This window comes from Haliotis asinina, chromosome 14 (assembly GCF_037392515.1).
Source record: "Haliotis asinina isolate JCU_RB_2024 chromosome 14, JCU_Hal_asi_v2, whole genome shotgun sequence".
Taxonomy (NCBI): Eukaryota; Metazoa; Mollusca; class Gastropoda; order Lepetellida; family Haliotidae; genus Haliotis; species Haliotis asinina.
This window is the reverse complement of record NC_090293.1, coordinates 19,052,197-19,079,675: the sequence shown is the minus strand read 5'-3', so window position 1 is coordinate 19,079,675 and position 27,479 is coordinate 19,052,197. Positions and strand designations below refer to the sequence as shown.

The 27,479-nt window shown below is 38.9% G+C and overlaps 1 protein-coding gene across 4 annotated transcripts in view; it reads right to left on the bottom strand.

The window, feature by feature from the left end:
• Nucleotides 1-552: 552 nt before the first annotated feature.
• Nucleotides 553-27,479, bottom strand: part of LOC137261107 (hemicentin-1-like) — a 102,914-nt gene continuing 75,987 nt past the window's right edge. For 3 of the 4 annotated variants that reach the window (XM_067798785.1, XM_067798786.1, XM_067798787.1), the window contains exons 14-26: nt 27,352-27,458; nt 26,018-26,198; nt 24,817-25,206; nt 24,020-24,123; nt 22,863-23,043; nt 20,317-20,499; nt 11,375-11,443; nt 9,904-10,006; nt 8,575-8,699; nt 7,365-7,476; nt 4,859-5,001; nt 3,515-3,586; nt 553-3,017 (exon numbers count right to left, since the gene is read on the bottom strand). In XM_067798785.1, the coding sequence (XP_067654886.1) occupies nt 2,935-3,017; nt 3,515-3,586; nt 4,859-5,001; nt 7,365-7,476; nt 8,575-8,699; nt 9,904-10,006; nt 11,375-11,443; nt 20,317-20,499; nt 22,863-23,043; nt 24,020-24,123; nt 24,817-25,206; nt 26,018-26,198; nt 27,352-27,458 (1,853 nt within the window). In that variant the 3' untranslated portion in view covers nt 553-2,934. The remainder of the gene's footprint in view (nt 3,018-3,514; nt 3,587-4,858; nt 5,002-7,364; nt 7,477-8,574; nt 8,700-9,903; nt 10,007-11,374; nt 11,444-20,316; nt 20,500-22,862; nt 23,044-24,019; nt 24,124-24,816; nt 25,207-26,017; nt 26,199-27,351; nt 27,459-27,479) is intronic. The other variant, XM_067798788.1, reaches the window with a different exon arrangement.

Genomic DNA, 27,479 nt, shown 5'->3' with positions numbered 1-27,479 from the left:
TGAGTTTAGTTTTACGCAGTTTTTAAGCAATGTTTCAGCTTTCTCACGATAAGGACACCATAGCAGGCTTCACAGCTTGAACCCGTGTGGGGAATCAAACCCGGGTCCTCGGCATGAAAAGCGCTTAAACCACAAGACTACCCTACCGCCCCTGACTCAGTAAAACCGCACTTGCTTTCTCAATGTGTTGCACATAAATCAGGAAGAACAAAGGTTAGTTGCAAATGCTCCTCAGTGAAATGTTTTGTGTGTGTGTGTTAACTTAGACCATTTCCTTGCCTGGAAAATACTGCTACTTTCCACTTGTCTTAGTATGGGCGAAAACATACCTTTTATAATTCGTTGTGGTCGTAATGTTTCCATTATTTCTGACTAACGCCTAATTTGGTAGTATACACTGTAACAGTTGTGTACCCAATTAAAAACCCTATATATAACTCATGCCAGGCAGAGTAACATAAAGTACCATCTTTTAGCATTTCTTGGGATATGGGCCCTCAACCTTCCCGTCTTCCTGCTGTCGTCCTCTTCATATAAATAACAGACAAATAGTTTGTACACAAAATTTTATTATAAAAACACCTAAATGGAAGACAGTAGGATCTCAAACAGTTTTAGTATAAAGAAGTATAGTAATTTCTCTATCCTCTCTGGCACAAACGATTCTGAATGGCTAATCACAGATACTAGCTTCCTAGGCACTGATTCTTATGAGAAATCTGGGGCACAAACTTTACATGATCTCAATCCATTTTATGAATCTTTGAAAAAATCTACGATGTTGGCAGCGTGGACAAGAATGAAATATACAAACATAAATGCTACATCCTTTTGCAAAAAACAATGAGTGTATGAATAATAATATAACATAATAGCAATAAAATTAATTATCTTGGTGGTACAAAAATTAAATATGATCAGTCTCTTAAATGTGCATGGAGAATAAATAATAACAAAACCATTTAAGCAGCATATTAAACTAGAGACTGTTTCATTTCTGATCGTAATACACAAAAAACAATGAACTAAGTTTCAAGCCTAGGTTTGTTGTGGCCTATTTAATAAGATGTACACCATTTTGATACAAATACCACAAAAATCAAGACATGTATCAAATGCAAACTTCATGTAATTCATATTGTGCAAGCCTATCTTTTCAAATATCAATCTGCCATTTTGAAAAAAGAGATACTTTCAAAATTATATTCTTAAACCAATGTACAACAAAATGAAAGTATGTACAGACTCCCTGACAACAGAAAGAGAATGTTATTAAAATAATAACATGACTCTCAGACAAAATTAAGAATTTAAGAAAACAACTTTTAAGCATGTACACATGATGAGTAATTATGTACAATGGTATCTATCTGATTTACTGAGAGGATAGGAAAATATGTTGATTAATATTTCGGGGATATTGGGAAAGCTACTCATCTCACAAACACAAACATATACCACACCGCATTGAGATCGTTGCAACATCGGTCAAATAAACAGGCACTAAGTTCAATTCACAGGTGTCAAATCTAAGATCGATTAATGTTTCAAAAACAATATTTAATCATGCTTAATGTGTTATTAACAAAAGGTGACCATCTTCGTTGACATATTATGGAATTTGATTGTTAAAAACACTTTCTGTTCAGATGTTACCTTGCATCTGATTACCTTCAGTAACAAATGTTCACTGAGAAAATAACAGTTGAGAGTGCCTGCTTAATCGATTCATCATATTGAAACAATGAACAGTACTAGGAAATTCACCAAACCATATTTTGAAAATGTTATCATCAAAATATATTTTCAGTTTAATACCTAACTTTCATGTTCAAAGATCAGATATGATGACATGTTACTTCAGATCAAAAGGCACCATGCACATTGAAGAGACTGGAATTATCCTGTTGCTATGGTAACTACAAAATCTACAATCGATGATGACTAGAAGAGTCAACCTCCCCAACAGGTATCTCCCTATTATGGCTGCCATAAGAAGTTTGCTCTGGCACAAAGTGTTTAAATGTAGTCTATCAGCACAAACACATTTACTGACAAGTATGGCACACTTTGTTGGGGAAGTCTGTATAGCTGGGAACATCAACATACAAATAGACCTTAAATGTCATACAATATCATCAAGTCAGGCAGGCAGAGAGATTTTTCTTATTATGACACTAATTTGGCACAAAGAATTCAAGGACAAGTTAACCCATGTTTTAAATTATGGCACTTTTGGATGACATGTCTATATTGATATACATTGCCATAACAACCTAACAGTATTGCAGCACGCATACTTTGATATTAATAATTGTAAATGGTATCTGTAAAGGATATTGTAAAAAGGAACTATATAAAAACAACTTGCAGAATAATTTGAATACTTCTCTATAAATAGTTATAAGTTAAGTAACCTTTAATGAAAAGAATTTTTTCAGATATTTATCTACTCAATATGAATGAATACACATATTGAAATCTAGTAATAGGACAACTTAGAGTGATGAAATAGTTGTCGGTTGTCAAGGTTACAGCATCGATGATCATACCTACATTTTAGGCACATAGTCAGTATCATTTATGACTCTTGTGGCCTGAGTCACATCAACACAACAGCCATTTGTGGTACAAGCTACAATCTAAGGTGGTCTTGTGGTTTCTCCAGATAGATGAAATAAAAAGCAGGTGGCATTAATTCACTATAACTCATGAAAACGATACTTTTGGCTAAAATGAAGAAAATCCCAAATGGCACAACCTACAAAAGGGAGATAATCAAAATACTCTCCAATGGACTACCACTAAAAATTTTGATGAACATAAGATGCTGTACAGTAGAAAGAATTCTTACAACACACAGATTTCAAATAGCTGTGACCACATGTACAAACTGATGTTAAATTGAAATATGGGCTAGAATTTGTAGGTGTTCTACCTAAAGCTTATTACTAAGATAGCAAGGACCTGGATAATGGTTGACACTAGGACAGAAGCTGTAGTCACACTAGCAGCACCTGAAACAACAAGAGCAAGACGTGAGTTATCCAATGTTATCATGTGTCAATATCTCACAGAAATCAGAATCGTTGGTGTATTTGGTACAGAAGTCTTACTACCAGCCTTCATTCATCTTCTTATCATGATCAGTATTTGGAAATAGTGTGTTGACAAAGCTGTATTCAGTTAGGCAAGTACATGCTGTTGCTCTACTATCTCATGATAAAACATGTTCTTCGCATATCAGTACTAATATTTGCAATCATGTTTATTAACTCAAAATATGGCGGTTTATACTCGTAACTTTATACTATCTTTATCTTATCCTTAAGAAACAAGTTAGTTCCTTCTGTGTAATGATAATAGATTAAAATTACAAAAAAAGAAAAATAATAATAATAATTCAGTTGTACCTTGAAATAAAAAACTCAGTAGCATGGAAAATATCACTTATAATTATGGTCCACATATACATGGAATCAGCTGGAGGCTGATGAGCATGCTCAAGTCTTACCAGTTGGTTTTTCCTTCTCAACGCTACCAACATTAATTCCTGTAACTGGAGCCTGTGTTACGTCTTCTTTGTCTGAAAAAATGTCAACAATGTTAGCACCCATACTTAAAAACAATTGGAGATACTGACAAACAAGCAAGCCATGTTTGTAAGAATTTATGTAAATAAGAATTCATTTCAAACAGGTTTTCACTTGGCAAAAGTGAGTGAGTGAGTGAGTTTAGTTTAGTTTACGCCTCACTCACCAATATTCCAGGGAGGCAGTCTGTAAATATTAGTCTTGACCAAACGATCCTGTGATCACCTCACTTGCTAATAACTTATAGTATCATGGGGTAACATACATATACCTACATATTGCATAGGAGAGGAACAATATATCAAACTAGTGATGGATTACAATTGTCTCCCCTTTGTTTGTACTATATTGATTGATAGTGGTATTATCTTTGGTAAAACATGTATACTGCACCCTGTATAATCCTATGTTATACCTACATAAGGTATCACACCCTATGCAACATCAATATAGTATAACATAACTTGCATAACACCTATATAAGATATCACTTTTTGTATACCAATAAAACCTATCACAACCATTATAACATCTGCTTCACTAAATATCATCTATTCAACACCTGCATAACATCATACCCTGCAAAACACCTACATATCACATCCAGAATAACACCTACAAAGCACACCCTGTAAAACACCTATATATCACATCCTGCATAACATCCACATACCATATCCTGTGTAATACCTACATATCACACCCTTCATAACACCTGCCTATCACACCCTGCATAACATCTACATAACATATCATACCCTGTACAACACCTACATATCGCACCCTGCATAACACCTACATAACATATCCCACTCTATATAACACCAACATATCACACACCCTGTAAAACACATACATATCACAACCTGTAAAACACCTACATATCCCACTCTGTATAACACCTACACATCACACCCTATAAAACACCTACATAACCTACTCTGAATAACACCTACATATCACACCCTGTAAAACACCTACATATTACAACCTGTGTAACACCTACATATCACACCCTGTAAAGCACCTCCATATCCCATTCTGTATAACAACTACATATCAGACCCGGTAAAACACCTACATATCACACCCTGTGTAACTCCTACATATCACACCCTGTATAACACTTACATATTACATCCTGAGTAACACTTACATATCACACCCTGTAAAACACCTACATATCACACCCTGTGTAGCATCAACACTGTAAACCACCTATACAATATTCTATGAAACATATAACATACATATTACATACACACCTTGTGTTACACTTCTGGGACAATATCTTTGTGCTTGTGTCTCAAGATAGTGGAGATCATTCTTCATCTTGTTCTTCTTCATCACCATACACTCAGAATCTGCTAGTGCAAGTTGTCTACATTCTGTTGTTTTATGGATATAGCTGTAAGAAAGCAAACATTGTATTGAACTTTGTATTACATTGTTGGCTTCTCACATCATATCCACTGGACCTGTACAGAGGATATTTTATACCCTCTTGGTCTCAATAAAGATGTCATTTTCATGAAGTCTTTCTGGAGATGAGAAAATATAACTGAAAATCTAGTCATATGAAAACACTGATGAAAACAGAATAAATACTGAAATTTCCTTTACCATGTGTACAGTTTCCATTTTACATGCAATAAAAACTGAATATAATTCTATAAGAAGGACATTTTTCAGATCACCGGTACTGCTCAAATTTATCAAAGATCAAGCCATGTTTTTAAGTGAGCTGAATAAAACTTATTCTGCAAAGCACTTTCCATGCTTAAAGTCACACACAGTGTGTATGTATGAAGTTTAGTTGTATGCCGGTTTTAGCATTATTTCAGCCATATCACTATGCTGGACACAAGAAAGGGGTTTCACACATTGTACCCAGGTGGGAAATCAAACCCAGGTCTTGAGATTCCTTAAGATTGGCAGGCAAAATGCCAACTATGTACCGCCCCACCTCCCTGACATTACACACAGACATGACTTGGTGATAGAAGCATGTGGACATCATTACAAAATGATTCTGATTTTTTAACCTACAGCTTCTTAATCTGACCAAGCTCAAAATATTAAATGTTTTCTCAGTTTTTTAATGCCTTAAGAAGCAACATGACAGCATTCTGTACAAAACTGAGCTTAAACAAGACAATCCAGTAACTGACACAAGCAACGCCTTTCAGGTACAGTGTCATATGATCAGGTCACTGAGCCTGACCACCCAACCTGTGTTACATCAGGTTGCTGATGACCAGTTTTGACCCTGAAAACCCAAAGGGTTCTGGTACCACGTCTGTCAGTGAAATATATTAGATTTGGTATTCTTGCTTTGGATATATAGTATCTCCAGTTGACGATATATCCACTTCAGTGGTTTCTATGAGTATCACCTGGGATTTTAGGTCTGCTTCATTCTAAGCATGGAAAGAGCAGTTTGATTCAAGTGTCAAATCATTGATGAAGACACTTGGGGAGCACTGTTGAGGACCCTGTGCACTTACATGAACTTATAAATGCATTGGTAGATGGCCAGATTGTGGCCATATGAATACATGCAATCACCTAGTTGCAGGTACAGCAATGTGCAGTAAACATGGACAAAGTACTGTGACCATGTGTCTCAGTCCAACCAGCTGTGAATGGGTACCTTGTAAGGATGGGAAAGCCACATGAACTTGGTTTGCCTACTAGGCAGCCAGAGGTGTATGATCCCCAAGGAGCTGAGATTGAACCAATGTTGTGATCAAGAGAAAATATAGAGCCTATGAGCCATTGACAAGACACAGATATTAACCTCTAAATGTTTCCACAACATTGTTTGGAAAATAATACTTCATACTTAATATCTAAGAATGGGAGTACAAGTGTTTGATTATTAAAGGTCAGTGTGTTTGTTTTTGCTCTGGTTGGACCTCATATCCTTAATTATGACTGAGTGATACACCTCATTCATAGTTCACCCCACACCACCTTCTTTGAATGGGACGGAGGGATAGCCCAGTGGTTAGAGTGTTCGCTTGTCACAATGAAGACCTGGAATTGACGCCCCACATGTCTGACAACATGAGTGAACAGTCCCATAACTTACCAACAACAATTTGTTGAGAAATAAGATCGGTCTCAACAAGTATAGCATCAAACATTTAGCATGGTTCCAGATACTAATTCAACATGAGGAGTATGTACGCCTTATTTTTTCAATATAAGAGTACTGGGAAATGTTAGAGTACAGAATGGATTTTAATGGCATGTAAGTAATGTCGTGTTTCGTTTCACATTTGTACCACAACATTGTTACTCTTGTGTAAACAGGTCAATAAAAAGTAAAGCAATACTTTTTCAGGTAAATACGTCCGTAAATGATTCAAAGACTGTACACCATTGCTGTGGTGTGTATCTGCTACATTTTCTGACTTTTTTCCAAACGTATCATGTACATTTTTTATCTGTGCATACATCGATATGGCCCTTACCTGGAGCCCTGTTTTAGTGCTGTCGAACTTGAGTTTGACTCTTGAAGTATAGTCAAACTTGTGTTGCTCAGAAACAACCAAGCACAGTCAACAAAATTGTCACGTGACCACATCGATAGAGACATGGCATCCAAATGACACCAAAGTTTGACAAAATGTGTTTGATGTGTGAAATCACAAGTGTGACAACATCTGAAATCTTAAAATGTATTGCAACTTTAGTTGCTGTGTGACAGCCGCTTTAGAAAGTCAGGATCCTAGTCTTTCAGAAAATCATGGTAACACAACTTACTCGCATAACATGCTGATGTCGATGAGATCCTTAGGTTGGGTCTGTGCTGTGATTGGGGGATTGCAGGTTCCATAGGAGCCACACTTCATAGCCACTTTCTCATCACGGGGCACTGGGGGCAAAAACATCAGTATCATACTAACAGTGAAGAGTGTTTCAACTGTAGGTAAAAAGCAGGTGAGATTCATATTATCCAATGTATTTTTGCTATTCATTTAAATAATTAGGGTTCAAATATAAGTGAGTTTCCACCTGTATGATGGCAGTCTGTAGATAACCGAGTCTGGTCTAGACAATCCAGACAATCTAGACAGCTCGAGCATTGATCTATGCAGCTGGGACAGTGAACCTGACCAACCAATCCCGTTAGTCGCCTCTTAAGATATTTTACAACACATATGCTGGCATATGTTACTTTTGTCAATTTAAGCTGATTCAGCAATATTCCAGCTGTATGACAGTAGTTGGCAAATAGTTATGTTTGGACCAGACTATCATGTGACTGGCATTATGTGCATCAATTGTGATGTGATGTCTAGCGCATCAACCAAGTCAGTGAGTACCGGTATTGACCTTCTAGTACCTTAAAGCCAGCTTAGGTTATCCGAAGTACCAATATTAATCAGACTGTAGCGATTAGAGAATGCCCCTCCATGGTTTCGGCGCATTACAAATGCCTGTATTATTAAAAAGTACATTCTGTGTATAAGGTCAGCAGACTTTCCAAGATGAAGTTTCAGATGATTATATTCTTCAGGTTCCATTTTTTCAATTCACTAAATTGAAAGTACATAAAAAGTTTGAAGGGCATATAAAAGTGGAATGCATAAAAAAAGCAAGAATTATGAAGGTGAACTTTATTGTGAATAACATGATGCTTTGGAGTGTATGTTGATTTCTGGCTGATGAAGGACCAAGCTTACACTCTACAACATTGTGTTATTCACAACCAAGAAGCTGACATCCATAAATCTTGATTTTCTTGAAAGACATATCCAGTGGAAGCTGTCTCAAACCAGCACTCATCGGAACTGAAGAAGTGATAAGTAATAAATGTACTGAGACTATGCTGGTGTTGACAACTTGCCAGATTGGAGAGATGCTGGTTTTGACAGCTTCCAATGCACACAAGTTTACTTCAAGTGATATAGCACTGGATTTTTGCAACAAAAAGAGGCTGCATAGAACTGAGACTTCTGTCTAAACTTACATCTTGTGCAATATTCATCAAACCAGCTAGCCATGTCCGCCAGTGTTGCCTGCTCTTGCTGGTTGTCTTTGACATCACACATCATGATGGCATCATGAGCGCATGTGAAAAACTCTTTCAGTTGGCTGAAACGTCAATTTAGGGGGAAAATTAATATTTCACAAAAATGACATATTCAGTAATATGAACATTTGTTGGATGGACATATAATCCGATCTTCGACAAAATCTACGAGTTTATTGTAATGCTTTGGGGACATTCCATCTCGCTGAAAGTACAGACATATATTTTTAATTCTGGTCCTGGCAAAAATAGACTAAAACTGTGAGCTAAGTTCCTTGATGTTTGAGTATGATGACACAAATTGTCCATGACCCTGATATCAGGGTTGAGTTTAAGAGCCTAAACCTAAACTAATCTTGCAGCCTAAAACTGTAAAATACAACCAGATTTGTTCTGACTTGCAGTAAGCACAAGTTAATATTTTGCTGCTGAAAGAACACTGACTTCAGCTGGAAAAAAGAATGATGAGTAACTGTCTTTAAGCAGTCTGCAAGGACAGTGATTGAATTCCCATGCTAACATCAAGAAATTTTCTGAAGTAAGGAACAATGATTATCAGACCAAAATCCTCAATACCCCAACTCAAGTTTCACACTGAGCAAGAGGTGCAGCCTGTTTTTGCCGGGTGTTATAATCCAAGGTTGCACCAAGCTGAAATAGGATTCACTTCCTTAAACCGAGCCGTGGATGTGACAAGGACAGGGTCATTTTAACATGTAGCAACTCATAGGAGCCGACCCAAATCAGAAAGATTCAAGAATTCACATCTTCATATGTGGAATATATTTTTTTCTTTAACAGAGACATATATGTAAATAAAAGGTCATTTCATCATTCATTATGGACAAGTCACTTTTGAGACCTTTTTTTATTCTTCTAAATTTAGGTCTGATGAACACGTAGCAATCGTTAATTGAATTTTTCATATAAAAAAGCAAGCATGATTGCTTGTATTGTTTCAAAAGCATATAAATTCCTGTATTTTGCTGATTAGGAAGCCCTGAAAAAATATGATTCTTTCTGCTATTTTTGTTTTTATTAGCTGCATTAGATGTATGACAATTGTCTGTAATTATCTGGGTCATGACCATACAATCCAGTGATTGATGCTGTAAGCAATGAACACCATGGTATGATTACATGCAATCAATTACCAAAATATGAGAACCAGATCCATTTGCTTGCCATCCATGACCAGCACACAGCCCAATTTTTACCCTCAAGGATGCTTCGGAAATACAAACATACAAACAATGACATACTTACTCGCAAGATCTATGAGTTTTGAAGTTATTACGAGTAAACGTTGGCAGGAATGATTGATAGCAAGCCTGCAGCTTGTCACACTCAGGGTGGGGAATCATTATACCTGAAAGAAGGAGGAATATCATTATTATCATGACAGCACTACATCTCTGAAGTGTGCACTATCAAAGAGAGCCAGACTAATCAGTGGTTGAAAATGTCTTCAAATGGGATATACAAGGTTCTGAGTAGTACATGGCAACTGTTCAAATTTCACCTTCTTTTAAATTTAGTCAGTTAGAAAATATGGGGCAGACTATTCAAAAATATGCCCTTCTAAATTCCAATTTCGGAATCAACAAGGCATACTGTTAAATAATCTTTTCAATTAAGTGTTCTCATAACTCATCAATTTAATCACTTACGAAGTAAAATTCAAAAACTCTGACAAATCGTTCTTTGAACTATGGCTGTCCTAAGCTACAATTAGAGTATCCAATGATTTTAGTGTTAAGATTGCTTGGAATAGGGCCCAAAACATTTCCCAAAAAAACCATAACAATAACACTAAATATACATTACATAATGATCTTAGTGCCACACATAATATAATTTCCACACATAATATAATTTCCTCACAATATACAGAGGTTTAGCACTAAAGTTTTCTCTGTGGAATACAGTGCTGGGTGCCATTTCACAGAGCTCTTGTAAGCCTAAGATCTCAACTTTAAACCTTTCTCGTAACATTGGTGTCTTTTATGTTACAGCATAGGAGGTAGGGATTGTACGAGGAAACTTACGAGATCCTTAGGCTCACAAGAGCTTTGTACAATGGGACCCTTTTTCCCCAATCCATGCAGTCATCTTAGGACCCCAGTCCATGCAGTCATCTTAGGACCCCAATCCATGCACTCATCCTTGGTCCCCAGTCCATGCAGTCATCTTAGGTCCTCAGTCCATGCAGTCATCTTAGGACCCCAATCCATGCATTCATCTTAGGACCCTAGTCCATGCAGTCATCTTAGGTCCTCAGTCCATGCAGTCATCTTAGGACCCTAGTCCATGTAGTCATCTTAGGTCCCCAGTCCATGCAGTCATCTTAGGTCCCCAGTCCATGCAGTCATCTTAGGACCCCAATCCATGCACTCATCCTTGGTCCCCAGTCCATGCAGTCATCTTAGGTCCTCAGTCCATGCAGTCATCTTAGGACCCCAATCCATGCATTCATCTTAGGGCCCCAGTCCATGCACTCATCTTAGGACCCCAGTCCATGCAGTCATCTTAGGACCCCAATCCATGCAGTCATCTCAGGATCCCAATCCATGCAGTCATCTTAGGACCCCAGTCCATGCAGTCATCCTAGGTCCTAGGTGTATTCTAGGCTTATGATTGTCATAGTTCTAAGTCGCTTTATGGCGTTGTCATAAATTAGTATAATCAGTACGACCAGAAGTATGTTCAGTCATGACTTCATGCATGGAAATCTTACTTGGATTGTTGCCATTTCCTTCTGGTTCCGGCTCTGGTGTGGCTTCCTCTGTGACCTTACCATCAGTTCCTGTTTACAAGGAATAATTAATACCTTTCAAAAATTAAAAAGATTTTTTTCTTTTCTTCATAGTGATATATACCTCAGCAGGTAATCAATGTTCAAACAACAAGAAATGTTTTTTTTTAATTTGTACTATACCCTATGATTACCTTGCATTATACTCTGGACAAGGAAATATAGCTGGGCCTCATTTCAGAAAACGATTGTAGTGCTACGGTGGTTGTTACGCCCATAGTGTAACATAGACAGTCGTAATGCTGTGATCACATTATGAAATGGGTCCCTAGTGATTTCTGGCCATTAGAATTGACTGAGGTGTGTCAACCTTTTGATACCAAAATGTAAATATTGTCACAAATTACCTTTATAAGAAAATGAAACAAAACCTTAAAAACACTCCCAAAATAATGTGAATAATAATTCCAAATTGATGTCTGAAAAGTGTGCATTGCATTTGGGACATGGCAGTGATGTGTAAAACCAAATATTTACTACAGAGCAAGCAATAAAGGAACTGATGAGCTGAATGTAGCTAGCACTGAGGTGTATGTCTACAGTACTGTGGCACTTTAGGTGTAACAACATTTGACCCATGTGCCCACAGATGTCAATGTGCGTGTCTGCAGATAGCGAAACTCTCAATCACTGCTGCAGATGAGCGTGACAACATAATATAATGTGCTATAATGTAACGATATCTTAGTTAACAGGTCAAATTTTGAATTGTGATTACAATAGAGAAGGGGACATCAGTATCTTCTGGTGCCTAAATGTTTGGCAAATCAATAATTGTCATTCCTTTGAATGAGGGACCGGTGCTATCAAAGTGAGACTGGGGCAAGACAGACCTATAAACCTACACCCTGACAACGTGAATTCAAGTACATTCATTGGACAACGCAGTAGATTCAAATCCATCGCAGTTATCAATAAAAACTTCTTGAAGGTGAACTGCAAATCTATCATAAACAAACACCTTCATCGAACAAGCCATCCTGTGAAGGGTATAAGCCTTTGAATACATTTTGCCATTTAGAAAGTTGTAATTCAAAACATAACATAAGCTGGTGTAACCTGTAGCCAAGATTATGGTTGACAAGGTAATACTACATGTTTATCGACAAATCAGGGACGGCTGAAACATTGCGGGCTGTGAGTCACCACTTAGCAACAATTCTTGACCATAATCAGCATTGGGGCATCGGTGTCATGGTGTGGATGGTGGTACACATGACAGTCAAACTGATTTAGTTATTGTGAATTTATCTTTGACTAGCTGGTGATGTTCATGAAATTTGCAATCTGTGGTTGTTCAATTTGTTTGTATTCCTGGAAAAATTGATATGTAAGATGACAGCACCAGACCACATTGTGCCCAGACTGTTACTAATTATCTCCAACATGGAGTCCTTCAGACATTGGATTGACCTGCTAAGTCCCGTAGTCTAAAAAAATAACAAGCGCAGGGATGTTCTTGGGCCAAGAATAATGTCACCAAGCACCTGCCAGTATGGCTCAGCTTTACATGGCTGTAAAGTAGAATGTGGCCAGTATCAAGTCTTACACTTGTTATGCCATAAAGTTGTTGTGTCATTGTCATAAACAATGCACACGCTTATTGAGCTACACACCGGAAGTACTGTACTTGTAGACAAAATCATCGTTACACCTTCACCATCACTTCAACAGTTCCCTTATTTCATTGACTGGTAGATTTATTTTAATGATCTATTCTATTTATTCAGACTATTTCTACCCTACATGTCATTAGAAAATAAAAATGAAAATCCAGTGAACAACAACACGACCATCGATTTACACAAGCAGAATACGATGACGTGTCAACCAAGTTGGAGGGTCTGACCACCTGATCCTTTTTGTTGCCTCTTACGACAAGCATTGGTTACTGAAGATCAGTTCTGTGATGGATCACAAAACATGGATAAATGTTCGATTTTGGTTTTAATACCGTTAAGGTACAAACATGGCGGACGTGACCCCTCAACTCCCCCTACCCAACATACCATGCGACGTTTTCTCTACCAAAAATGGGAATTGTATATGAAGCGTACGCGGTGTACTTAAAACATTACATACCTCCCCCTTTAAGATTTTAATAGTTCTGTGAAATAAAAGAGGAGTGACTGCCTGTCATAGGTAATGACCAATGATCACTTAAACTTTTAAGACTTAGAGTCCACTGAAAATCACTTGAACTTTAGATAACTTTAGTGTCCATTGGAAATCACTTAGAACTGTAGAATTTAACGAAAACTGAAACTGTCCCATTCTTGGGTTAAACTTTAACACTGAAACACATTTAAAGTTCATATAATCATAACATCAGGTCTTCACATCGAGTCGATCAGTCTCTTTGGAGGTTTGGTCGTGCGACTCGAACGCCTCAGGTTACACGCCTCAGAGCGTGTACTAGCAGGGGTCACCGGCGTTGACACAGTTTTTGGTTGCGAGTTGGTCAGCCCAACTTCCGTTGTCGAAGTGTTCGATTTTGTCTCACTCACCGGAGACATGGTTGTCTCGCCTGCCTGAGACATGGTGGGTGTCTCAAGCTGTGTTGCGTCTTCGCTCGTGCTGTATCTCAGCTTGATGTGGTCGAAGTGTCTCCTGACTACTCGGCCATCGTTGAGGACTATGATTGCTGTCGAACTCGATGTTTCGCTGACTTTACCCGGAATCCATCTCTGACCCGATCCGAAGTTTGCGACGTAGACTGGGTCACCAGCTAAGATTGTTTTCTGTTTGGTGTGAGTATCTCGGTAATGTTTCTGAGTGGTTTGTGCCTTTAGCACTGTTTCAGAGTCGTCAGGGTGTAACAAGTCCAGACTGGTCCTCATTCTCCTGCTGAACATCAGCTCCGCTGGGGATTTCCCTGTGGTTGAGTGAGGTAAGGAACGATATCTGAACAGGAATCGTGAGACTTTGTATTCTACGCTACCACCGTCCATTTTCTTTAGTCCTTCTTTTAGAGTTTGGACTGACCTCTCAGCGAGACCGTTTGAGTCTGGGTGGTACGGAGGAGTGAACACGTGTTTTATTCCGTTTTTCTGTGTGAAGTCACGGAATTCAGAACTTGTGAAGCAAGTCCCGTTGTCTGAGACTAGAGTTTTGGGGAGACCAAAGTTTGCGAAGGAAGACTGTAGTTTACCGATGGTTGCTTCGGAAGTAGAGTTGTTCATGACGTGTACATCCATCCATTTGGTATGTGGATCGACTATCACCAGGAACATTTTGTTCATGAGGGGTCCAGCAAAGTCTATGTGTATCCTCTGCCACGGAGTACGGGGGTACTCCCAGGGGTGAATGTTCACAGCAGGCGGGGCCTTTGCATTGATCTGACAGGGCTCACAGCTTCTTACTTTCAGCTCAATGTCTTCATCTAGTCGTGGCCACCACAGATAGTTGCGCAAGAGCATTTTCATCTTTACCATACCTGGGTGTCCCTCATGAAGTACATCAAGGATTCGACTCCGTCCTGGTTCAGGGACAATGACACGAGATCCCCACAGTATCACTCCACCATGAGTGCTGAGCTCATTTCGTCTGGCTGAGTAAGGTCGGAGTGATGCATCAGTGTGTGTTGACTCTGGCCAACCATGCTGTACGAGTCTGTGTACTCGGGACAACACGGGATCACGACTTGTCCATTTCTCTATCTCCTTGGCTGTAACTGGTGTTGTCTCCAGGAAGTCCATGAGGTAGATAGTTTCAGGGAGCGACGGCACGGGAGGTATGTTCACATGCTGAGGCAAACGGCTGAGAGCGTCCGCATGACCCAGGTCCTTACCCGGGGTGTACATAAACGAGTAGTCATATGCTGAGAGGGTGATTGCCCATCTCTGTATTCTTGGCGATGACATGGCAGATATCCCTTTCTTTTCTCCGAAGAGGAATAGTAGAGGCTTGTGATCATTGGAGATCCAGAAGTGGGTGCCGTAGAGATATTGGTGGAACTTTTTCACACCAAAAATGACTGAGAGTCCCTCCTTTTCTATTTGTGAGTAGCCCTTTTCCGCCTGGTTTAGGGTACGTGAAGCGAAGGCAATCGGTCTCTGTGAACCGTCGGGCATCTTGTGTGAGAGTACGGCGCCGAGGCCGTAGGCAGATGCATCTGTGGCAAGCACCAGTTCTTTGTCACGGTCGAAGTGAACGAGAACTTCAGCAGACTGTAGAAGTTCTTTTGACTTCTGGAAGGCTTTCTGTTGCATGGCTTCCCATTGCCATTTAGCATCCTTCTTGAGCAGGGTGTGCAGTGGTGCTAACACTGTAGATAAGTTTGGCAGGAACCTACCGTAGTAGTTCAGCAATCCCAAATAGGATTTCAGTTCAGTCACGTTTTTCGGAGCTGGTGCATTGGCTACGGCTGATACCTTGTCTTGCATTGGGTGCAATCCGTCGGCACTGATACGGTGTCCTAAGTAGACAACCTCGGGTGCCTGAAAGACACACTTCTCACGTTTCACTCTAACTCCAGCCTCTGAAAACTTGCTGAGGACAGTGTTGACATTCTGTAGATGCTGTTTGTCATTAGCGCCCGTGGTGATGATGTCATCTTGATAACTTCCGGTCATGTTGATGCCTTGAAGTAGGTTATCCATGCACCTTTGGAAGATCCCAGGAGCCGATTTTATACCAAAAGGTAATCGGTTGAATTGGAAAAGTCCTCTGTGTGTGTTTATTGTGGTATATTTCTTTGACTGTTCATCAATAGGTAGTTGGAGAAAGGCACTTGTGAGATCTATCTTAGTGAAATGCTGACCACCCGAAAGTCTAGCGTACAAATCCTCAATGCGAGGAATAGGATAGGGGTCTTGCTGACACACCCTGTTTATAGTCACTTTGTAATCTCCACAGAGACGCACTGAGTTGTCCCCCTTGAGAACTGGTACAATGGGTGTGGCCCAATCAGAATGTTGTACCGGGGAAATGATACCTTGATCGATAAGTCGATCGAGCTCAGCGTCCACCTTTTCCTTCATAGCAAAAGGAAGTGGGCGTGGCTTGAAAAAGATAGGCTTAGCATCAGGGTCAACGTAAATCTTGCCTACCATGTTTTGGATTTCACCTTGTTCTGCACGAAACACATCATCATGTTTGTCAAGAATGTCATTCAGGGAAACGTCACTTGAAACACAGTTCAAATCTGAAAGATTGTTTATCTTGAACATTCGGATCCAATTTCGGCCAAACAAACTGGGTTGTTTACCTTTAATGACTGTCAGCTGAGCTGATGCTTTTTGTTGTTTGCATGTAACTTCAATCTCAATGTATCCAAGTACGTCAAGTTTGTTTTCAGAATAACTGGTCAGAACGACTGGTCCGTGTTTAATGGGAGGAGCATTTTCAGGCCTAAGTGCTTTGTATGTCTGTTCACTCATAACAGAAATGCTTGCACCTGTGTCATAAAGCATGCTTGTTTCTTTGCCATTAAGACCTACAGTAATCATGAATGGTTCAGATTTGCTGTTCCCTTTTTGTAGAGAAAACAGTTCATAAGCAGTTTCATCATTTTCACTGTCATCATTTTCATCTCCCTCAACAAAATTAACTCTGTGCTTTTTTCCTTTTCTTTTCCTGCATGCATTTTTGATATGGCCTTTAATGTGACAATATGAACATTCTGCATCAATAAACTTGCACTTGTCCGAGGTATGAGAGTCACTATCACATCGATAACATGGCTTTTTGACTTTGTTTACTTTTCCGTTTGATGAAGAGAAACCAGAGTTACGCCCCTTGGATGAGAATTGTTTTTTGTTTTTACTCACGTAATTGACACTTCCGTGGTTTTCCGTTGTTTTCTTGTGAGACTGACCTTGAGGTTGTATATCCGATATGTTTTTCGCGGCCATTTCCATGCCTTGAGCGATTTCCAAAGCACGTTTGTAGTTCAAGTTCGTTTCAGAGAGTAATCGCCGTTGTATGCGGTCATCCGCTACGCCACACACTAATCTGTCCCTCAGATTGTTTTCAAGTTCCTCTCCGTAATCACAGAATTCTGCGATCTGCCTAAGATCGGCTACATATCCTCCGATAGTCTGACCGGGCTGCCGGAAGCATGTGTTGAACTTGTAACGTTGCACTATGGCGGACGGTCGGGGGTGATGGTGATCCTGAACAGCCGAGGTGAGCACGTCGAACTGAACATCCTTCGGTTTATCAGGCGAAACTAGATTTCGCATAAGTCCGTAAGTTTTAGGACCCACAACACTGATGAGAAACGATTGTTTCTTTTCTTCTTCGGTTACATCGTTGGTAACAAAGTATGCGTCCAACCGCTCGATGTAACATGCCCAAGTTTCTTCACTAGGCTTGAATTCACCGAAAATATGGTGACCAGACATGCTGCTGAACATGTAGATTTAGTTTACCTCGTCGCCAATTTGTGATGGATCACAAAACATGGATAAATGTTCGATTTTGGTTTTAATACCGTTAAGGTACAAACATGGCGGACGTGACCCCTCAACTCCCCCTACCCAACATACCATGCGACGTTTTCTCTACCAAAAATGGGAATTGTATATGAAGCGTACGCGGAGTACTTAAAACATTACAAGTTCTAACCTGGATCTTCATGGGCCTCTTCCATCAAGATCACATGCCATAAATGAAACATTACTCAAAATGGCATCAGACACAGCTCACTCAGTGACACTAAGGCCATAAACTTCAGTGCACATACTGGGTGAAATACAGTACCTTAATTACCATATATAAACATATAAAATGACATTGATCAGGAAAACAGACAACACCTATACTGAGAAGAAATGCTACAGAAGACAGACACATCTAACAGTGGCTGTGTGTGGCTGTGACACATGATACGTAGGACAGTCATATCATGCCAGTTTATGATTCGATACACTAATCATCATATATGCTTTGTGTTTCAACCAAGTTAATGGACTCTTCTAAACTGCTATAAGTTTGCTCTTACAGATTTTAAGAAAATATCACATTCCTGAAGAAGCAGAATTTAAATATTTGTAGTCAATTTTCATTTTTCAGTTAAAAAAAAAAGAATAAAGTTATTCTTAAAGCAGAATCAGTGAGTTTCCTGAGCCATTTCTTTTGGTGTGATGAAGTCTTATAGGTTAACTGCTCTGGTGAAGGTTGGTATGATGCTGAGAAACCATTATTGATAGTGTGGAGGAACTGACTGGATTGACTGGGGATAACCCAACATGTGGAACGTTAGACCACTGCTTCTAACAAAGATTCATATTTATAGGAATAAATAACGATCTTGTTGACTAGGTCTTAATTTGGATACCACAGTCTTTATTTCGCTCGTCACACCATAGAGGCAGGTTTGTTCAATTCCTCACATGGATACAATGTGTGAAGCCCGTGTCTGGTGATCCCCACCAGGATATTGCTGTAATATTGCAATAGTCAGTGTAAAACTAAAGTCACTTACTCACTTCAGGGCACACCAGCTGTGACAGGGTAATGGAAACCTGTGGCAATGGGGTTGAAATCCCAGTTCACACTGATTACATATCTATATCTGCATTATATAACAGTTTGCATGGAGTTTTAACAAAGTTGCAAGCCTTGGGTGGCTTAGTGTGTCATTTCAACTTTTTGAGCTGGCGATTAGATTCCTTAATTTGACAGTGTGAGTTCGTCTCCTAGGTGTTACTGAACCAAATAGAAATTCTAATCACAAATACAGTAATCATTGAGACAGTTCTAAAGAAGAATCTAGTTCAGCAGGATAGTAGAAAGATTGCATGGTTTAAGAGAGATTTGAGATTAAATGAGTTTGTGACAGAAGAAAAGCTCCTACTCTACTTAAGAGGACAGTCATATACATTTTCATTTTGGGAAAATATTAGATGTTTCAAATGAAAAGGTTGTTATGTACCACTCCAAGAATGCAGTAAGCAGCGGCATAGTGGATCATATTGACATCTAAAAGCTGCACTCAAACAGGAGGTCCCAAAACAACAACAGTAAACAAACAAACACACACAGAGGATTTAGAGTGTGACAGTGATGATATATATAGGAATATCACATAGATATATATGTACAAGTAAAACATGGTATACATTTCTATACATATCACACAGTATTGGGAAATACATATCAGTATAAATATGGACGATATATTGTTGGCGGTGTGGAGAAGAGATAATTAATGTATTGGCTTAACTGAGATAAAAGGTAAATATTTTGTTTGTTTATTTGTTGATGTTTATTTAGCAAACAAGTTGATGCTGATGAATATTGTGTTACAAACTATTACTATCTACTGTATATATCTATGAGGAGTATTCTTTTAAAAAAGTAAAAACGGGACTAAACAATATACAGCTTCTGTTAAATAAAGAACAGTGATTTCTATGGTTTGTTTACTATGTGTGTCATTTTATGTAGCAATTAGCATTAAAGCCACTTATGTGCTCCATATGTGGCATGCGAAATGTAAATAACTTTCTGTTTGAAGGACCCTAGTTATCGACATTTTGAATGTTCTCTGAATATAACACTGTCCACTTTAAGAAATATGGGTTTATGCCTAATAAACTGTGTCATCACATATAGTTTTGTTTACAAAATTACTGAAAACATCATAAAACACTGTTTTTCCTTTTCATGTAATTTGTTGAAAGGAGCGTTTCACAAGATTCCCAGTCTAAAAAACATCAGATATTCCAAAGACATTCCTGGCACTTCTTAAAATTATCAAACAGTATTCCCAGGAACTGTTGGATAGATATTCTGGCACCAATAACCACTTTAAGAAGTATTTGTTCCATGGGGTTTCGAATTTTTAACAGCATAAATGTTTCTTTAATTTGAAACCCATCTTTATCAAGTTTGATGGAAATGTAATGCTAGCCTACCTATTTCATAATATATGGTAGTATTTTCTACCATATTTCCTTCTTCAATACTCTCAGTCGTATTTTCCGCAGATGGCATAATGTCAGACGTGACATATGTCGCGTCTTCCGTAGTAACATTTCCCTCAAATATTTCGGCAGTTGTCTCGGGTTCTGGTTCTGGCATGCTTGTAGTGCTGACTCCTGATAGTGGAAATGTAAAATCGCTACGATAAAATGTTGACACCTCCTGTGAGATGTGATGATGTTAGGGTGACAAGTGCCCTGATTTACATGATTCTCATTCCACTAAATGCTGATTTCTTGGAAGTAATTACATAAAAATGAACTGATACAAAAATTTCAAAAAAATAAACAGAAGAAATTGGATAAAAGCAGAAATGATAATATATGTAGAGAAATAAATTGGACAACTTTTGCCCATCTCAAAGAATGAGGACTGTTTTAATGGATATACAACTTCTTTCTGCTGTACAGGCGACATTTCATCAGATCCTACTGTCGTTGTCATCACTTGCTTGACAACGACAGTAGAATCTATATTGAAACGTTGCTTAAACAGAATAAAGAGTTATCCAAAAAATAGTCCTCATTCTTCATCTACCCAATTTCTAGAATGCCAATCAAAGAAATCAACTCATTTGTGTCAATAAGGTATGTTTAAAAACAAGATAGTTAAAAATAAAAGAAATGAGAAGCAACCTCAAGCATTTGTATTCATTACACAAAAGTCCAAAGTGAATTATTACAATTTGGCCAGATAACTGAATGAGGATCATGAAGGGTCATGTGTTGGTTAGTAATGAAATAATGAAATGTTTTGTGTCTGTATGAATAGAGGACGGTGCTTTTGATAACAGAATTCCTCCAAACAAAACAAACCTGTGTGTGTTAGAAGATAACATTTGTCAGGGGTGTTCAGTCAACAAGTGCAGTTCGTATTTCTTTCTTCATTCCTAGGTTAGGTTTTGGTAGAAAGTTTGTTTTTTCAAAATTTTAAGAGGATGTGCAGATCTTCCAGCCTCTGGGTCAGTTTGGATGCCAAAAGATAAGGATGGGAAAGTACAAACAAAACGAAATATCGGTTGGTAGAGTAAGAGACAGACCATCCATAGGTATCACAGTTTCACAAAGAGTTTTACAGAAGTATCACAGAAGTATCACACAACGTCACATCACGAACTCACAAGTAAATAGTAGACAGGCAGGAAACATGTTACATGTGCTTGTGACAGGGAATCACACATATCACATATGATAGCTGTAATGTGTTGTCACCTGTAATTGTACAGCGAACATAGTAAAACAAGATTACAGCAATATTTTCTTTTATTTTTTTTAGCAAGTGAATATAGTTTTACGTTGCTTTTAGCGAAATTCCAAATCACACAGTAGGATACCAGGAATGGGCTTCACACATTGTGCCCATATGGGATCACATATTTAACCATGTGGAGAATTGAACCCAGGTCTTCAGCGTGATGAGAAAGTTACTTTGGAGTTACGTCCTAGTAAATAATTCACTTTCCACAACTAAAAGCACATTCCTCTAAATTCAAGCTTCATCTGTACTGAGGTTAACAATTCCGTGGTAGCATCCAGGCGTGACAAACAACGTGTATTTTCTACATGTAACATGTAACCCTTCTGAGAAAAAAAGGGGATTTTATTAAACATCCATTCGTGATATGACGTACAAGATCCTGATTATTGCGAGGTAAAGAAGACAGGATGAAGGTGAGGTGGTGTTATACAAAACCATGCACAAGTAAATAGAAGTAGATCTCTGCATATATGGTTCAGAAGACTGTAAACACATTGAGTGCATAATAACTTGGAAGTTTTCCTCAGATGATATCTCATCTTCATTTTGTTCCAATGAACTACCAGGGCAACTTGTGCTTCATCCAAACAGAACCAACAGAATAATGTATCAGTTGAATTGTACGGTCATTAAGAGATTTTTTATGTGCTCAGTCAATTATCCCCAAAGTATTCATCACTTTACTTGTTTATAATGTTTTTGCATCAGTCACAAAGTGATGACTGAAGTTAAGTATACAAATGCCTGCATGCAGGATTACAAAATGATCACATTACACTGCAACTGAACACCTGTGCCATATTTCTGATTGGTTGCGATCAAGGAAGTTTTGAAATGCCCAATGTGTTTTTTGGAACAATGGAGAGAAATCCATCTTTGGATAATAAGGAGTGTGATCAGGAGAATTTCATTCAAACAACATAAAACCAAATCTCATAAATCTGGGGAATATAAACAACAAGATTGTAATGTGCCACAACACTAAACGAAATTCACAAAAATAACCTGAAGCATGAAATTATCTGTGGCCTACAAAAGGTTGGAATAACTTCAAAATTGTAATCTTACTCTAACATGAAACTTAAACTTAAAGGCATAAAAATGCTTCACGTATTTCAATGAAGAAAATGATAAGGTTTTGTGATAAACTGCCAAGGTATTTGTTAAATCAGCTTCAAGACAAAAACACATTCAGAAGGAAGGACACAAGACAAAATCTCACCAACTACGGTCAGTCTCGCTTCTCTGCTTCTTCGTGTTCCAGCAATATTTGAGGCCTCACATGAATATAATCCGGCATCCATTTCCCGAACTTGCACGATGACAATTGATTGTTCACGGGAGTACAGAAGGTTGTCATTGGCGTTGAAATCCAACAGCTCACCATTAAAATACCATGATTGCTGTAAATGTTGAAAGATACAGTTTGGTGAAACTTGTGGTAGAATGCAGGATTTTTATTGCATCATCCTTGACACACTTCACGTGGGAGTGAGTGAGTGAGTGAGTGAGTGAGTGAGTGAGTGAGTGAGCGAGTGAGAGTGAGCGATCGTGTTTAGTTTAAGATCACACACAGCAATATTCCAGCTACATGGCAGCGGTCTGCAAATAGTCTGGTCTAGACAATCCAGTGATCAACAGCATGAGCATCTGGTTACACAACCGATCCTATTAGTCACCTCTTACGACAAGCATAGTGGCCTTTTGTGGCAAGCATGGGTTGCAGAATACCTCTAATAGTAGAGACGGATGCTGATGTATCATTCAGTCACTTATATACTTGGGTTGCAGGGCCTGGAGTGATGCCACTGATGGCATCCTTCCTTTTTCAGGTTGATGACAGGCTTCACTATTTTGTCTAAGAAGACAAGGCATTCGACTTTGGATCAGAAGGTCCATGGCTCGAATCCCAGAATGTGACTAGGAACTTTTATGGCTGCTACCCAAAGGTGTCCATGTTCCTCAAGTTCCTTCTTTTAAAAGCAACACTTTGGATCTTGACTTCAAAACATTTGGGTGAATTGTCTCTACTTTAAAAAAATTGGGAGAATGAATATGACCCTTCTTTTTTGTTTTTGATGTAAAATCTATATCTTCAATAAAACAAGATTTCTGTTTCAGTCTTGTTCATTTGCCATATTTTTGGAACTATTTTCAGCCCGCATTATGTTTCCCCAACACTTCTGTGAGGTTAGTGAATTGGAAAGCTGTGGGAGCTGTCGAAACCATCAGTCATCGGGACTGGAAAAACGATCCAGTTTAGACAGCATGCAGCATGTCAGATGCCAGTTATGACAGCTTTCACTGTAACACATAATAATACTACTCTTATCAGAGATGTGACCTAAAAAGGAAGGGTATGAATAACAACATCCTTACCTCTGGTCTGGGGAATCCATCAGGTGACACACATCGCAGAGTGACCATTGAACTGACTGTGGCCGTCTTGCTTGAGGGTTCAACAATAAACTTGTCCTGGATGTCTGGAACAATGACAGTATCATCTAACAAAGCAATAGAAAAACCAATTATGTTTGTACAGCAATTGGATTATACAAGGTAATAATGCTACGACATTTGTCTTTGGCATTGTAGAAGTTGGATAGATGAAGAACAAGGATTAAAGAAGTTACATGTCCACAAGAAATACTCTTAATTCTACAATAATGGTACAGAAACTATCCTGAAACTAACAAATATATGTGTTCTGTGTGTGTGCGTGCACACGTGCGTGTGCATGCATGCATGCATACGTGTGTCAGAGTGTGTGAGGTCACATATCAAAGTTTTCAGTACAGACCCATGAAGATGGAGTCAGTCTGTGTGGAATACTGCAGTGGTGAAGTGTCTACCTGTCGCTCTGAAGGCCAAGGTTCGAACCCCAGAGGAGGTACCAAGGGTCCCAAGGTGCGCACATTTGCGTAGTATCTTTGGACAAAATATTTAGATTCACATTGTCTTAGTTCACCCAGCTGTGAAATGGGTACCCGTGAGGATGTGCTGGCAGTGTGAGTGTTTACTTCCTTGCGCCTAACAGGCAGAATGGCTGTATGATCCCAGGGAGTTGAAAAAGTATGGGAAAGTATGGTAGAGTCCTATGACCAGGGACAGTACTGTACATAGCGCCATGAGCAGGTGAAGTGTCTGGATATAAGCAGATTATTACTATTACTTACATGCAATTTCCACACGTCCTCGCCGACTGTTAACAGACTGTTCTGGTTCGTTATCACTCAGCTTGTACCAGGCCAAACATTCACAAGCATACTCCTCGGCTATGTCAGTGATAGTTTCGGCCATAACGTCCATGGATGCTACTAAAACCATTTCCCCATCATCTGTTTTCTCATTCTGGTATCTTACACGATCCATTGGGATCTCTTCGGTATTACATAAGAAGGTTATTTTCCCAGTTTGCACAGCAGCACAAGTAAGTGTTGCCTTCTCTTCATTCACGATGAAAATGGTCTCATTCAGTTCCTGTGTGAATGTTGGTACTTCGGTTGAAATGTACACTCCTGTGTCAACATCAGTGCCATCTGTTGGCTCCGGTTCAGGTTCGCTGCCTACATTGGGATAAACCATACAATTTAGAATCAAGGCCACCATTTTTCATCATTAGGAATGTTGATTTTCCTCACAGAAATGGTATGGTAATAACAGCCCAAACCTTTTTGAATGTATTTCAAAGAACATGTTTGGTAATTGAAATAAAAAGTGAGAAAATGCATTTGCCGATCAAACAGCAATGGGTTATACATCTTCTTAGTTTTTTCATAAGCTGAAAAGTAGTTGTCATAAGGGTTGGGAAGAAGCCACAGCTATTCCTTCAGATAATTAGTTCTAATCTAAAGGAATAGTTATCATATTGCATCTAGATTTGCCATTAGATCCAAAGATCCAAATTATGTTGAAGGATATTGGTTTAACACCTAGTCTGGGTTAGCTATACTTCTGGCAAACAAGGATAAGTTAAGCACCTACCTGATAATTGACCTGTATTAGCATGTATGAGATACCCACTGGTGCTTGCCATGGTGGGTGAAAGAGCTCCAGTTGGTCTATGATCAAGTGTAGTGTGATAGGTGAAGCATGAGAGTCTTATGAGCAAGGCGTGGAATCAATTTAATCACCATGCACTGCATGTGGATTAGCCTACACCTGCTCTCCCTTTCACAAATGTAATGGGTTTGTCCTTGCCCTGCACCGCCTACTTCTCGTAAACATGTTCTCTGTGCCCGTCCAGCTTATCCTTGTTTGCCAGTATAAAGGTCAATAGCTTCATGTCAAGATATACATATTGTATTTGATTTAACACCACACAGCAATGTTGACAGAAAGACTGTACCATTATTTGATTTCAACAAAAAAACATACCAGTGACGCTAACGACTGCTGACTTGGAATATCTTTTTCCATAAACATTTTCAGCAACACAAGTATAGTTGCCATCATCTGTCATTCGAGCTTCACTGATGGTCAAACTTCCATCACTGGACACCATGATGTTGTCATCCTCTGTGTCATCAACAACATCACCGTTGAACAGCCAGCTTACCTACACAAACAGTAACAAACTACTTATACCATTTGGCTAATGCAGGATATAGTGTATTGTGGAATCAAACAACAGCTCTTCTGAGAAATAATGCAAATAAACAGTATCACAATGCTTTACAGATCATTGTGATACCATCTGTAACAATGATGTCACAATCATATGACATCAGCAAATGTCTTCTGACTGTTCCTGGACTATACCAACGCAAGACAATGCTTATTACTGTTTATCTTATCGGTGAGTAAACAGTCGCTGAAATTGGTGTTTTGGGCAATATTCAAGGATGTCAATTTGCAAAAATATTAGCTAATGGTAACCATGTCAACAGAAACCCCAAAGCTTATATACTGTAGGTGAAATATTTGTGTTATATGCCGATTTTTGTTTGTGGAGAGATCGGTGTCAGTGACCTGAATATTTTGAAAGTCCCTCCGATCCCTAAATAGTGGCCGTTGTCTGATTGGTTAAATCTATTCAACCATCTCGCGTTTGATTGGATGGTCATTGGTCGCTCAAAGGTTACTTGACGTGACCTTCTACTAGGGTTTGTTAGATTCAGTGGTGGAGTGTAATGAAATACACTGAGACTGAGTTTACTTAGACTGAGGGTACATCAACCCATGTTCCGCATGTGATTAGTGAACAGCTTATATTATATACCCCAGGTTTGATATAACGTAACATTAATATTCCTGTGTCAGACTGAAGTGGAAGGAGAGCCAGAAGTGATCCAGACCTGCTACAATAAGCAATTTGGAGAAATTCATGAACCTTGATATGGTGCTGACAAATGTAGAAATGTAAGTGCATCAGATCTGGATTTAAACTGACAATCATGTATTTCTGAGGTGCCCCAGGAACGCAACTTCCCACAGTAAATTTCAGCATCTTGAGACATCTACGCTCACGTTTATAAACAGAATAGCTGGAACAATGATTTTCGGGGTAAAGAGACTCTAATCATTATGTCTGTGCATCAGGTATGGCAATGAACCTGAGCACCTAATCTGGTCAGCACCTTTACATGATGTGCGTTCCTGAAGACTAATCCTTACCAACATCTCCATGGAGAATCATAAGTGGATTGTACTGCTAAACACAGAGAACTGCTGTCTCGAGGTTTACTGGGAACAAATGCTGGAAAACTCACTGTTGGGGTCGGGTTGCCCACAGGGGGTTGACAAGCAAGCTCCACGGTGGAACCAGCATCTACTGTCTGTGACTTCTTTGGGTCTGTCTGGAAACGTTTCTTCAGATCTGAAAACAAGGACAAATCAG